General features: G+C 33.1%; 1 protein-coding gene across 1 annotated transcript; it reads right to left on the reverse strand.

The window, feature by feature from the left end:
- Positions 1-2,233: 2,233 nt before the first annotated feature.
- On the reverse strand, positions 2,234-13,784 carry KLRF1 (killer cell lectin like receptor F1). The gene is made up of 6 exons (XM_013988395.3): positions 13,589-13,784; positions 11,460-11,558; positions 9,956-10,111; positions 6,471-6,610; positions 5,981-6,093; positions 2,234-3,042 (listed from the first exon to the last, which is right to left on the reverse strand). The coding sequence occupies exons 1-6, from the start codon at positions 13,671-13,673 to the stop codon at positions 2,934-2,936; spliced, it is 702 nt and encodes a 233-aa protein (XP_013843849.1). The 5' UTR covers positions 13,674-13,784; the 3' UTR covers positions 2,234-2,933.
- Positions 13,785-16,277: the final 2,493 nt, after the last annotated feature.

A 16,277-nucleotide genomic window follows, 5' to 3' on the forward strand; every position in this document is an offset into this window, starting at 1 on the left:
GTGGTGTAGATGGTCTGTGTGGCTCTTACTTTGCTTTGCCCTCCTCAGTCTAGCTGCTGTGTTTTTCTCGGCAAATTTGAAGTCCCTCCATCTCTGTTGAGCTCCCTGTTTAGTTAGGTGGCTTCCCAGGGTGTGGCTTCCCTTTATCTTTCACAGCTCCCTCTCAGGAGTGCTAGTACCATTGATTTGTTTTGTCTCTCTCTCTCTTTTTTATTCTTTTGTTCTACCCAGTTATGTGGAGGGTTTCTTGCCCTTTTTGGAGGTTTAAGTTCTTCTGCCAGTGTTCAGTAGATGTCCTGGATCAGTCGTTCTACATGTAGATGTGTTTCATTGATGTGTTTGTGGGAGAAGGTGAGTACGACGTCTTCCTCCTCCGCCATCTTGATCCTTCTCCTTGTCATCACCCAATCTGGTGGCTGCAGAGCCAGTGCCGAGACCAGCTCAGCAGGATGGGGCTGAAGAACGGGTGCTGTGGAACTTAAGGAAAAAAGGTTAACATAAAACAAGACACAGAGACATTTCTCCTAAGTAAAGGTGGGAACTGGGGGACTCAAGGTCTCAGGGACCAAGAGCCCTGCCTCAAGAAACCACACTGCTTTTATTGTGCTCTTTAGATGAGATCAAGTGAGGAATGGCTATGGGTGGATAATATAGGGTTTGTTTACTATTATATAAGTTATTTTACTATTTTGAAAGCCACTTAGGTGGTAGAAGGTTAAGCTCTAACTCTGACCTCTTGGCACATAACAGTTCTTAAGCTTAAGTCACTTACGCCTTTAGGTCTTTGTTCTTAAGCTTAAGTCATTTACCAGCACTGTGACTGTTTTTCCAAGCAGGAAGATGGGATAAAGTAAGGCAAGAAGATGGGATAAAGTAAAGAAGGACAAGATGGAGTTTTCAAAGAAACATGTCTTGCAACAAGCCAGATTTGACAACAAGCATTCTTCTGGTTTTCCTCTAAATCTTGGAGCAGAGAACTCTAAGCTCCCGACTAGGGGAAGCTAAATAGACATTTTGATGATGAATTGGATATTCACAGAATTTAAAAGCACTTCCTATCAAAGCAAAATTTGCCATCACACAAGATTAACGTGGGAAAGGAAGATTTCATTGAAGGCTGTTGTAGTAGATGATATAGTCTAGGACTCAGTCTGAACTAGAATTTGCTGAAAGAAAAGGTAGTATGGTTTTTAGGAGCTGGGGGCGGGTAGGGGGCAACATTTATGTTGGCTAAATGACATTACCCAAAAGAAAATTAAACTTTCTCAGATAATCATGATGGGAGGTAGTTTTGCAGGTAGAGCTCTGCATCCACTGCAGTTAGGTTATTACCATCACAGAAACTGAGAAAGAGATGATGCCTTTCAAAAAGATGTCTTCCACTTCTTTGAGAAAGACATTTTTGTGTTGTGAAATCTTTAAGAGGCCGTTAAAAAGATTTACATCTCAAAGCCAGAGAAAGAATTTCTGGTAGCAAGTTTTCTAAAGTAACTTAAAAAATAGGGAGGTCAGGTTTACATAATCAGGAATGAAGTCATCTAAATTTTTAGTCAAACTCAGGGGATTATTAAGGACACCTTAACATCCCCCACAAAATATTAACAGATTACAAAGGGCAAAGTGTAGCTTTACAGTGAAATCTGGTAAGCACCACATTAACCATGTAAACAAAGTGAGTATCATCAATAATGGAACAAATAAAACTATGCACCATCTGAAAGGATGCAGTGAGAAGACCAAAGCTTCAGCACATCACCTCTGTGCTGTTCTTGCCAATGAGGCATAACTTGAATATAAAATGTTCTACAGAATATCTGCCTTGTAGTATTTAAAACTATCAGGTTATGAATGTCAAAGAAAGCTAAGAAACTCTTCTAGGTGTAAGGAAACTAAAGAAACACAATAACTAAATGCAGATAATGACTCTGAGCTGAATGTTTTACTACAAAGAACATCATTTTGACAAATGGCAAATCTTGAAAAGAGTTAGAGATGGTGGTCCTGAGTCAGGGTTAATTGTTTGATTTTGATAATTTTATTGTGATTAAGTAGATTTTAAGTAAGAAGTATACACAATGATACATGAAATTTTACAAAGAAATTAATTTAGTAACTAATTCTCAAGAGGCCTGGGGGGGAAAGGTAAGTTCTTTTTTCTGTACCTATAATCTTACAAGTTTGTGATAGTTTCTAAATTTAAATAAAAATTATATAAAATCTAAAACAAACAACATATTTAACACTTTTTAATTCAGTTTTAAAGTGTACATCATAGAAATAAAAGTGCTACTATTTAATAAGATATTCAGAATGTTAGCTGCAGCATAGTTTGGTAGCAAAAACCTGGAAACAGAGTTAATGCTCATAAATAAGGGAGCAAAAAAATGTATAAAATGCATAAATCCACACTATAATGCAACTTAAAACTATATGAAATTTGCATAGGATATTGTTAAGAGTTTAAAAAGCAAAATGCAGAGAAGAAGACATAATTTCATCACATTTGTTGTAAAAGAAAAAGTGAATTAAATCATGAATGTGAATGCATGGGCTTACAGTGGATTACATTATCAGAAAGAAAATTGGAAAATATGTATTATTTATTTATTTTTAATTTATTTGTTAGAGTTGATTTACAATGTTCTATAAATTTCTGCTATACTACAAATTATATATATATATATATATATTCTTCTTCTCATGTTATCCTCTATCATATTCCACTGTAAGTGACTAGGTATAGTTTCGTGTGCTATACAGCAAGATATATTTTAAATTATTAACATGGGTTGCTCTGTGCCTAGGACTAAAGAAGATGATGGAAGGAAAAAAGAGATGTTGGCGTTTAATTGCAGTTTTCAATTCTTACTCCTGAAGATTAATGTTAGACAAAAATTTTGATCATTGATTATTCCACTGTCACTTTAAAAGTGTTAATATTGGCAGATCCATTTGAAAACACTGCTGCAGGTTTCAGAGTAAATTCTATTTTCTTTGATGGTAGCACAGCTATTTTCTTTAGCTGGTCCTTTTATGAGGAATCTGCAAAAGAGAGGATGAATACATTGTTAATTGTTTGCTAAAGACATCCATTTGTGTTTTCAGTTGATAAGTCTCCTTTATTAAAAAGTAATTCAAATGTTCAATACATTTTCAAATATTTTGACTCACTAAACATTTCCATACCTCTGTAGCTTAGTATTACTGTGTGTGATTGGCAGAGAGTTGCCAAGGGTGCTGTTTGCAAATGACAGAGATAAAAATAAATGTGTGCCCATATTCTATCCTAGTATTCTTTCCATTGTTCCATGTCATCCATTAAACTAAAAACTCAGATTAAGTCACATGGACAGCTCATTTACACTTTCTTGAGTTTTGTATCTCATTGTACAATGTAATAAAAATATTTGCTCCATGATACGGTTATAGAGATTAAATGTAAAGAACTCAATATACCAACTGACCCGTGTAATCCCTAAATAAATTATATATATTTTTTGTATTACTTACCCATAAAACAACATGTGAAATACAATAATAAATAACTCTACAAAATACAGTCATGTTAGTGATTTATTGTCAGGAATTTATTTAAATTTAGAAAAAAGTTCAAGAAAGTATCATAGAAAAGAAACACATGATTATCAAAGCTTTCAGAATAATAGTGGACAAGTAAGTACTGAATTTTCATATTGGAGAATACACTGTTTTATTTGCATTCTATGTACATTTAAATTTTGTACTGAATGTTTCTGAACAACAACAACAAAAAATCTCTAAGCATGATCTAGAGTTAAAACCCAATCCTAAAGGTAACATTGAGTGGATCTGGCATGAAGAGAAAACCTAGGTTAGCATCTTCATAATAGCTGATCAGGTAATGTTCAGTGATGTAACTATACCTTCAAACGACACACATCCATAATTTTATTTTCCATATCAAATAATGTCTTTAATTGACTTCCTTAGATTGATTAATTTAGAGTAGAGAGATGGAAAATAAGGAATATTTTATGGTTAATTAAAGTGAAGGGAAAATAATGCAATAGTACTCATTAGGTTGGTTATCATGTTGAATAAGTTTCTTATTGCTGCCATAACAAAGTATCACTAATGTAGTGGCTTAAAACAACACAAATTTATCTTACAGTTCTAGGTATCAGAACTCCAAAGCTGGTCTTAAAATATTATAATCAAGTGTCTGCGTAGCTGTCTTCTGCCGGCACTAGGGGAAAATTTATTCTTTGCCTTTTGCATGTTGCCTGTACTCTTTGGTTATCAGTTAGATAACTGGGACCTCTGTGTTTATCTTCATGTCTCCTCTGATCCTGCTCCTACTTCTTCCTTCTCTTTTTTTTTTTTTTTTTTTTTTTTTTTTTTTTTTTTTTTTTGTCTTTTTGTCCTTTTAAGGCTGCACCCATGGCATATGAAGGTTCCCAGATTAGGGGTCTAATCAGAGCTGTAGCCACCAGCCTGCACCAGAGCCATCAGCAACACCAGATCCAAGCCACGTCTGCAACCTACACCACAGGTCAGGGCAACACTAGATCCTTAACCCACTGAGTGAGGCCAGGGATCAAACTCGCAACCTCACGTTCCTAGTCGGATTTGTTAACCATGGAGCCACGATGGGAACTCCCAATAATTTTTTTGTTGTTGTTGTTGTTTGGATAATTTTTTTTTGTCTTTTTGAATAATTTTTTTTTGTCTTTTTGAACTTCTTCCTTCTTATAAGGACTCTTGTGATTACATTTGGCCCATCCTAATAATCCATCATAATATTTCTATCTCAAGATTATTAATTTAATCACACTCTTAAAGTCTCTTTTGCATATAAAGTAACATATTCATAGGATTTGAGGATTAAGATATGGACATTTTGGGGCGACTATTATTCTGCCTACTAACATAGGGCTAAAATATGAGTTTACTGGTTTTACTATTCGTATTTCTAATTAAATATTTGATTATAAAATTAATATAAGCACACAAAAACACTCAAAAAATTTTTTAAAAATGTCAGTAATCTCATGCAATTGCTGAGAGAATTTTGGATTATTTTGTTCTGTCATATTTCTTATTTGTTTTTTAATATTATGATAACCATAAAATACAAAAATTGTAGTTTTTTAATTACTAAAGATGACTTTAAAAAGCACTGAAAACAGAAGAATACAGTGGTTCACAGTAGTTCAGTCCACCTTTTTCTTTTTTCTTTTTTTCTTTTTTTTAATGGCTCCACCTGTGGCATATGGAATTTCCTGGAGCTGCAGCTTCCAGGCTACACCATAGCCACAGCAATGCCAGATCCAAGCCATGGCTGCAAACTACACTGCAGCTCATGGCAACACCAGATCTTTTAACCCACTGAGCAAGGCTGGGGATCAAACCCACATCCTCATGGATACCAGTCAGGTTCTTAACCTGCTGGGCATCAGAGGGAATTACCACCTTTTCATATAAAGTGTAAACAGTAAACAATAGGAGTTCCCGTCGTGGCGCAGTGGTTAACGAATCTGACTAGGAACCATGAGGTTGCAGGTTCGATCCCTGGCCTTGCTCAGTGGGTTAAGGATCTGGCGTTGCCATGAGCTGTGGTGTAGGTTGCAGACACGGCTCAGATCCAGCGTTGCTGTGGCTCTGGCGGAGGCCAGTGGCTACAGCTCCGATTTGACCCCTAGCCTGGGGACCTCCATATGCCACAGGAGCAGTCCAAGAAATAGCAAAAAGACAAAAAAAAAAAAAAAAACCCCAAAAAACAGTAAGTGCACAACCACTATTGTTTTCAAACCCGTTTGCTTTGAAAACCAAAACAAAATATCTCTCTTTACTCCAGTGAACATTAAATTAATTTCCATCCTTCCAAATTCTGTGGTACCAAGAATGATTTCAGAATTCATTTTGGTGGGTTTCTAGGTACTTTAAAGAGAGAAATTCTGTGATAGATAGTAAATCATATTGCCTTTTAGGAAAGACTCACATATTTGAATCCAATGGAGAACCATCCACCCAGGTCCATGTCCTCTTCTGGAAGGTAAAGTTAAGTCCAATCCACACATAGTTTGATTGTTTTACGGCTTTCTGTATAAAAGCCTAAAACATAGGTAATGAGTAACTAAATGAACAGAATATTATAATGTTTTAAACATATTAAATAAGATTTTAGAATTTTATTGGACAAGTAACACCCTGTATGAGGATTCTTATACTAATAGATTCATACATTTTTTGCACATACATTATATACTATGTACATATGCATACACTACCTGTATATTGAATGCAAATGTTCAGACCAGAATTAGCATGACTCAAGTGAGGCACTGATTTTGAGTACAAAATTTAAAAGGGCACCAAAAACTCAGTAATCAAGATGAAAGATAATTTAAAAAAATATGTGAAGAAATTAGAGATAAGCTATTTTTGACTTCTAAGAGGTAAATGCCATGAACATGATACTAAACCCTTACCATTTCAAGTTGGTCCTGAATAATTAGTAGATGAGATTTTCTTCTCAAACAATATCCATGACTGTCACTCCAACTTTTCATTTCATTAGAGAACCAGTAACACTTCTCTTGATATTTGAGCCATTCTGATGGGCACATGCCTACAAAATTGACAGTGAGAATTCTTATACGTTGTATGAAAAAGAGTAGACCTGTGATAAAACTGCTCATAATAAAGTGTTCTGACTCAAAAGGTATCCAAAATAAAAGCGATAAGTCATGGGAATTAAGAAATTAGTAAGGTGAAACAAAAGCCTGACATACATAAAGGAACGTTTTTCATACCATAATGTAATATGTGACTAAAATAATATGAAGCAACTAAGATATATATTGCATTAATGCTATTTGAGAAATTAGATAAAATATCCTATGTATCACTTGCTTAGAATTTATCCATATCGTTTTAGAATTTCTATCATTGTTTTATGTAAATCACTCTTTAATATCTCCCTTTTGATATTAAGTAATATTGAGATGATTGACACTTTTTTTAACCTCATTATAATTGTAAATTCATCAAGTCCTTTGATTTTCTTTAATTAATTTTAAATTGAGGTATTCTCAAATTGAAAATATGTGAGACTTTTAGAATAATAATGAGGGAAATGCAATATAATATAAAAGTACAAGCACAGACCAATTTAACTGTTTAACTCACAGCTATTACAATCTCATTTTTCTGAGATAAAATTCATGCGACATAAAATTCACTGTGTTAACCATTTTAAAATACAAATGCTATGGATTTTTGTACATCTAAAAAGTGTGCAAACATGACTACTATTTAAATCTAAAAATATTTTATCACCTCAAAATAAAATCCTGTAAATACCAAACAGCCACTCCCCATTTCCGCAACCCTGAGACTGGCAGTCACTAATCTGCTTTCTATATCTATGGATTTGAATATGACAGACATTTCATATAAATGGGATTATACAGCTGCTTGTCTGACTTTTTAATTTAGCAAAATGTTTTCAAGTTTCATCCAATTGAAGTGTGTATCAGTACTCCATTACTTTTTGTGGCTGTATAATATTTTATTACATGGAGGTAGCACATTTCTCTTTATTCATTTATCACCTATTGGACATTTGGGCTGTCTTGGTTATTAAAATAGTACTGCTATAAAACAATCATGTATAAATTTTCGTGTGGACATACTTTTCCATTCTCTTGGGTATATACCTAAATCTTGAATCACCAGGTCACATGATAATTTTATGTTTAATTTTTTGAAGAACTGACAGATTGTTTCCCACAATGTTGTAGTGTTTTTACATACGTATTCACAATGTATGAGCGATTTCTCTGTAACTTCACCAACATTTTTTATTTTTGTTTGATTATAGCTATCCTAGTGAGTGCAAAGTGGTTTCCCACCGTGGTTTTGATTTCCCATTTCCTTAATAGCAAATCATGTCAAGCACCTTTTCAAGCACTTATTGGCCTTTTGTATAATTTCTATGGAGAAATGTCTATTCATGTTCTTTGCCATTTTTAATTGAGTTGTTTATCATTTCTGGGCTTTTAAGAGTTGTTCATATATTCTGGATAGTGGACACCTTTTTAATATGTGATTGGCAAATTTTTTTTTTCCATTAGGTGTATCATCTTTTCAATTTCTTGAAATTTCCTTTAATGAACAAATGTCTTCACCTTTGATGATATCTATTTTAACTTCTTTTCTTTTGTCACCTGTGTTTTTTATATCATATTTGAAATCATTGCCTAATCTAAGGTTATAAAGATTTACACCTATTTTTCTTTGTAAAAATTTCAGTTAAGCTCTTATATTTAGGTCTTTGGTCCATTTTCTTTTTTTTTTTTTCCTTTTTTATCATTTATTTATATATTTTTTCCTACTGTACAGCATGGTGACCCAGTTACACTTACATGGTCTATTTTCAATTGATTTTTCAATATTGTATGAGTTAGGTGTCCAAATTCATTCTTCGCATGTGGACATCCAGTTTATATAGCCCCACCTGTTGAAAAGACTTCCCACTTTGAATGGTTTGGCACTCTTACGAAAGATCATTTGGCCATAGGGGCATGGGCTTAATTCTGGATTAATTATATTCCATTGATCTGTATATGTCTATCTTAAGTCCAGTACCACACATTTTTATTACTGTAGATTCGTACAAAGTTTTGACATTGGAAAATGCAAATTTTCCAAATTTGTTCTTCTAAAGATTGTTTTGCTCTTCAGGAGTCTTTGTAATTTCCTGTGAATTTTAAGATCATCTTGTCCTTTTCTGCAAAAAGGTCATTGGAATTTTGATTGGGATTTCTTTGAATCTGTAGATCACTTTGGTTAATATTCTCATAAAAAGAAATGAAGGGCTAATACATGGTATAACATGGGTGAATTTCAAAAACAGATGAGGTACATAGAGACAGAAAGCAGTTTTCCTAGGAACTAGGAAGAGAGGAAATGAGGAGTAATTCCTTACTGGGTATGGGATTTCTTTTTTGGGTGATGAAAATATTTTGGAATAGATAGATAAGATAATTGCATGTTTGAATGTCTTAACATCATTGATTTTTTAAAATTTCAAATAATTAATTTTTTAATATCTCAACTTAAAAAGAGGAAAATTAACAGAAAATTAAAATCTTATACTTCAATTATACAATGTTTATGCTGACTTTAATGAAGGCTTAATGATGTTTATATATTCTATGCTTACCTAGCAAAGCTTTCCTATCTCTGAAAATGTTCCATTATGATACACAGCATAATGAGAAACTTGTTAGAGTGCAAAATGTATGGTAAAATATGTGATAAATTCATAATATTTCAATTGTATTAGGACTTGTAAAACAGACAGATAACTCAAAAAAGTGTCAAATAAATAAGTCATAATATATATGACATTTTGATATGGGGTAAGGGGGACTGCAAACTGATAAGAGAAAAATCCTTTGATAAACAATTATAAAATAAATTAATCTTGACCTTCCTTACATATAATACTATAAAATAAATTTTGAAGGCTCAAAGAGTTAAGTGTTTAAAGCTTAAGCTAAGAAAGAAAAGGTTGAAAGCAGAAAGAACAGTTTTCTAAAATCATAGTAGATAATTTGTTAGATATAATTACTTTTATTTTGTATTTCAAAAAAGATAAAGAAGAGACACAAACAGTTATTTACATACTGCCTTATAATCACAATTAACTTTCCATATTTACATGTCTCAACATGATTTTAAATTCCTAGAAGGAATCAGAAACATCAGTAACAGTGTTACATTCTGTGGTATAGCTCTCCTTCCACTGCAAAAAAAATTTAAATGTATCAATCCAGTTTTGAGTAAAAAGTAGATTTATCTCAAAGCTTTGTGAATTTAGTCTTCTGCATAACTGTTCAACAGGATTTTTCAAACTGAGAAAGTCCAAAAGATTAAAAATGGTATAAGTCAAAGCCTTGAGAGATACCTTTATGGTCTGTAGTTCCTGAAACACAGTGGCTTGCATCCTTATGACTTATTTTTGCTCTTGTGTCACCATTCACTTCCCCATTTCCAATGTCATCATGCTGGGTGATATTTAAATTATCTCCATTTTGGCATTTTAGCAACACTTCCTGAGAAACTTGAAAATAGGATTATTTTAAGGTTGGAAAGTATCTTCTCTAGGGAACGTCTCAGAGACAAATTCTCTAGAATGTTTCTGATGACTGGAACTAGAAATAACTGAAGTGAGAACTGGAAGTTTTCTTTTTGAAATGTTTATGTTTATTTAATGAACTGTAAAGTATTATACAATTAATTCACTCATAGAAGATGTATTTGTTGAGAAGCTATTCTGTGCCAGGCATTCTCCTAAGAACTGGTAATGGAGTAATAAAAATAAAGCAAAGATTCTGTTCTAGGGAATATGCATGCTCTTTCCATGCTTTCTTCATCTCTTGCTGAAACCTATGATGTTTTATGTAGCCCCTTCTACCATAACTATTTATTTAAAAATCTGTTTCTTTCACTAAAATATGAGATTTCTCACCATGACTATTTCTTTTTAAAAATATGAAGGATTTGTAGTAATGTTTGAAGGGTCTAGTAGTTGCTCGGTAAATATTTCAATAGAAATGAATCCAACTCGTATCCATGAGAATGCAGGTTTAATCCCTGTCCTCGCTCAGTGGGTTAAGGATCTGGCATTGCTGTGAGCTGTGGTGTAGGTCACAGATGCAGCTCGGATCCTGCATTGCTGTGGCTGTGGTGTCAGTTGGCAGCTATAGCTCCAATTCGACCCCTAGCTTTGGAATTTCCACATGCTGTAAGTGCGACCCTAAAAAGCAAAAGGCAAAAAAAAAAAAAAAAAAAAAAAAAAAGCTAAATAAAATCTTAGACAAAATGTATAATTTTTTAAAAAAATAATGGGATTATATCTATTTACAAACATGTAATAAATCCAAAAATATGGTTTTAAATACATTTTACACACACACACACACTTTTCTCCCAGTAAATTGTATGTCACTTGAGGATGACATACTTACTTGATTTGACTTTGTATTAAATATGATACCATGGGTATAATATACTGCTTTATACATAGTAGCTCCTCATTAAATCTTTGTTAGTATAAAGAAGAATGAATGAATGAATAGGAAAAGAGTCATAAGAAACAAGTTAAGGAGTTCCTGTCGTGGCACAGTGGTTAACGAACCCAACTAGGATCCATGAGGACACAGGTTCGATCCCTGGCCTCACTCAGTGGGTTAAGGATCTGGTGTGGCTCGATCCTGTGTTGCTGTGGTTGTGGTGTAGGCTGGCAGCTGTAGCTCTGATCCGACCCCTAGCCTGGGAACTTCCATGTGCCACAGGTGCGGCACTAAAAAGGCAAAAAAAAAAAAAAAAAAAAAAAAAAGAGAGAGAGAGAGAGAAGAAACAAGTTAATTTTTTTGATATTTTAATTTAATTAAGATCATTTAACTTACCTAACAGAATCAGGGTGACCAAAGTCAAAACCAGAATAGCATTTACTGTTCCAGATATCCCCAATAAGATTTTATACCAGTGCAACATCACAGAACAATCTGAGAGATCAATCACATAAATTAGCTTAGAAAAGTGCGGTCCTATGAAGGGATAGCAATTGTAATAATAGGTGTACACAGTATGGGTTTTGACTATTAAAGGATATTAGATTATAAAAATACAACACTTAAGTAAATAAAAAATGCATATTTATTTTATTTAATAATGATAATACTCTGGATGTCCAGAATAGTGGAAATAAAAAAACTACCTTTGAGGTTGCCAATCTCTGACAAGAAAGAAGCATAGTAAACCATACAGAACAGTATTTCAGAGAATTAGTACACAACTTTTCTCTCATTGTAATTGACAAGCATAGTAAAATAAGATTTATCAGATTCAATGAATGAATATATTGCATTTCACAGATTGCTTTCGAATATTTTGATATATTAGTAATGATAATCAATAAATTCCAAGATTTTAATACATGTAATAGAATGCCATTATTTAAAAAATCAAACAAATGATTATCAGAAAACATTAGGATAAAGGATGTGGAAGCCTGTTCAAATTCAACTCAGACTCAATTATTTCTCCTAAGTATCATGGGATAACCTTCACTGCATGAATTTGAGGCACATTAAGATTCAGAATTATGGATAAAATAACATTTCCATTATCCTGTGTTTTATCTTGTAAAGAAGCAGTCTAATTTAATTTATTAGATTAAAATACAAGACTTTTACCATGGGAACATAAAAATATTTGAAACAAACAAAAACCAGTGACTATTAAGAGTGTTCACACAAAAATCTTAAATATATTAGTAGTAGGCAAAACATATCATGAACATGTTGGATTTATACTAAGAGTACGAGAGTTATTCAATAGTCAGAAGTCAGTAATACCACACTGATAGAGCTAGGGGAAATATATCATCATCTCCCAGAGGTAAAAAACACACATGATAAAATCCAAAAACTTTATGCTAAAAAATAAAGCAGAAATTAATGTGTACTTGTTCAATAGAATTTTTTTTGTCCAATGAAGCTAATGTCACATTTAACAGAGAAACATGAAAAAAAGTAAAAAGAAAACTAGAAGTGAATTCAAAAGAAGTGTTCCCAACTAATATGAGAAACAAAGAAACAAACAAGAGAATATCACAAAAGTGGACTTGAACAAATGAGAAATCAGCCAGGTTTGGGTCAAAGGCTTAATGTCAGAGATAAAGGTTTAAATACCATAAAATTCCATCAGCTTGGTTTTGATTTTGTAGTTTACAGTGAAGGAGTCTGAAAAACTTATTATAAAATTATTTAGAAGAACAAACAAGTCAGAAGAGTCAAGTAAACATTGAAAAAGATGGATATATAAAATTGTCAATGACTCCAATGTAATGTGTCTTATTCCAAACCTTACTACTAACATTCCTTACTAAACACAGCAAAATATATTAGTAAAGAATGGTCATTAGCATATGCCACTTAAATAGCTAGGCATTGCAAATTTATTATTTGCAGCTGTCCGAGTTCCTTTTCTGTCCTAAAACATGTTTTGGTTTCCAAGTGACATCTACAAAGTGAATATGAGGAAGGTTTTCACAGAAGAGCCACTTGATGTAGTGGTCTTTCATGTTATCATCTCTATTTTCCAAGAACAATGTTTTCACTTGGTGAAAAACATAAATTTTTTGACAAGTTGAATTAAAAAAATGGTATTTTAAAATGTCCCCTCTTATAAATGGTAAGGAGGTGGATGACTGGTACCAAATATTCATTTTTAATTATTAATTTTAATTGGATTTGTGTATTTTTCCTAAGTATATCCTTACTAATGTGAGACAAAATGTTACTTTAAGAGTAAATAATTTAGTCCTACACTGATACATGAGAGAGACAGAGAGACAAAAGAAAATTGGAGACAGAGAGAATGAAAGACCGCAAAAATTAAGCAGTCCAAGAACAGGAAAAAAAAAAAATAGAGGAAACTACTAACCACATTAATATTCATTTTAATATGAACTCATATTAAATCCATGCCCATATAAGTCCACGGCAATTGGAAAAAACCTTGAATTCCATACCTTGATGTTTAAGTTGGGATGTTCGGACAGAATTCCTTTTTTTGAACTGTACCTTCAACGTCATGTACCTTTCTTCATCTTGCATCTTCAAATGTGAGTGAATGTGTGTGTATATAAGGGTATGTTTGTGGTTTTTTTAATATGTAATAAGGAAAGAATAATAAGTCTGCTGCTAATCAGAGATGGTCCTCAAATGGTCCACTCAGGGCACATAGAAAAGTTCACAGTTTCATCTATTGGTGAAAACCTCAAAGGAAATGTTTCTTTTTTTCATGTTTGTTTCCCGTGACAAAGATAACACATAATTTCTCAACTTCCCACCACATATTGAACTTAATATCATATTTGGTTCTTTCAAAGATTTCTTCTGATAAACTTGTAAAGTCAGGGGATTGGAACTCAATCCCTTTTAGAGTTGTTATATCGTGATATATACCTAACTGCCTTTGGCATTAGCTTAAATATGTGAATTCTCAATGACACTCCTTAATATGTTGATATTTGATTTAATGTAGTAGCTTGCAATTACCTAACAGTTAAATTATTTAAGATCCCCAAAACAATATTGATTAAAAATTGTACTAATAATTTAATAGTATAATTTAAAGAAAAATGCTGGCAAATGTTTTGGCATGCTAAAGACTTATCCTGTGCAGAAAAAAATATTCAGGGAGAACTTTTGAAGTAAATCATATTTTCTAATAACCCTTTCTGGTATTTGAAGAGCTTGCCCAATATTCATGAGGTAGGGCAGAAATCTGATTTTTTTTTTCCTCTTAGCATTAGTGAGGTCTAATTTACATACAATGAAATTCAGCCACTGTCAGTATATGATTGGATGATTTTAAACAAATACATAGATGTGTGCAACCATCACAAAATCCAGTTTAGGAAATTTCCTATCGTGCTAAAAAGTTCACTCAAGCCTAAACTAAAAAGAGTAATACAGTTCTGAAAATACTAAATTTTCTTTTTTTCATATTTAAAGATTTTTTAATTGAAGTATAGTTGATTTACAGTGTTGTATTAGTTTTAGTGTACTCAGTTACATAAATACATTCTTTGCTTAGTTTTATTTTTTCCATTATAGCTGCTTTACAGTGTTCTGTTAGTTTTATACTACACAGCAAGGTGACTCAGTCACACATACATGTATACGCTCTTTTTTCTCACATTATCATGCCCATCACAAGTGACCAGACATAGTTCCCAGAGCTATTACAGCAGGATCCCATTGCTTATCCATTCCAAAGGCAATAGTTTGAATCTATTAACCCCAAATTCCCAGTGCACCCCACTCCATCCCCCTCCCCCTTGGCAACCACAAGTCAGTTCTCCATGTCCATGCACTTCTTTTCTGTGGAAAGGTTCAAATTTGTGCTGTATATTAGATTCCGGATATAAATGATATCATAATGTATTTGTCTTTCTCTTTCTGACTTACTTTGCTTAGTATGAGAGTCTCTAGTTGCATCCATGTTGCTGCAAATGGCATTATTTTGTTCTTTATATATATATATATATATATCACATCTTCTTAATCCAATCATCTGTCAATGGACATTTAGGTTGTTTCCATGTCTTGGCTATTGTGAATAGTGCTGCAATGAACATGTGGGTGCATGTGTCTTTTTCAAGGAAAGTTTTGTCCAGATATATGCCCAAGAGTGGGATTGCTGGGTCATATGGTAGTTCTATGTATATTTTCCTAAGTTACCTCCATACTGTTTTCAATAGTGGTTGTACAAATTTACATCCTCACCAACAGTGCCGGAGGGTTCCCTTTTCTCCACACCCCCTCCAGCACTTGTTATTTGTGGATTTATCAGTGATGGCCATTCTGACTGGTGTGAGGTGGTGTCTCATGGTAGTTTTGATTTGCATTTCTCTAATAATCAGTGATGTTGAGAATTTTTTCATGTGCTTGATGGCCATCTGTATATCTTTGGAGAAATATCTATTCAGGTCTTTTGCCCATTTTTTCAATTGGGTTGTTGGCTTTTCTGCTGTTGAGTTGTAGAAGTTGTTTGTATATTTTAGAGATTAAGCCCTTGTCAGTTGCATCATTAGAACTTATTTTCCAAGTAAAATGGGTATAGAGGGAATATACCTTTACATAATAAAGGCCATTTATGACAAACCCACAGCAAAAATAATACTCAATGGAGAAAATCTGAAAGGCTTCCCACTAAAATCTGAAACGAAGCAAGGATGCCCACTCCCACCACTGTTATTCAACATAGTATTGGAAGTCCTAGCCATAGCAATCAGACAAACAAAAGAAATAAAATGTATCCAAATTGGAAGAGAAGACATAAAATTGTCACTGTATACATATGACATGATACTATATATAGAAAATCCTAAGGACTCAACACAAAAACTACTCAAACCGATCAACAAATTCAACAAAGTAGGAGGATATAATATTAACATTCAGAAATCAGTCACATTTATGTATACTAACAATGAAATATTAAAAGAGGAATACAAAAATACAAGACCTTCTAAAATTGTACCCCCAAAAATCAAATACCTGGGAATAAACCTGACCAAGGAAGTGAAAGACTTACATGCTTAGAACTACAAAACATTAATCAAGGAAATTAAAGAGGATTCAAAGAAATGGAAAGATATTCCATGCTCCTGGGCCGGAAAAATTAATATTGTAAAAATGGCCATACTACTA

Source organism: Sus scrofa, chromosome 5 (assembly GCF_054392235.1).
Source record: "Sus scrofa isolate SSC_HxYL_T2T_F1_AM1 chromosome 5, Sscrofa_HxYL_maternal_Yorkshire_Landrace_v2.0, whole genome shotgun sequence".
NCBI classification, from domain to species: domain Eukaryota; kingdom Metazoa; phylum Chordata; class Mammalia; order Artiodactyla; family Suidae; genus Sus; species Sus scrofa.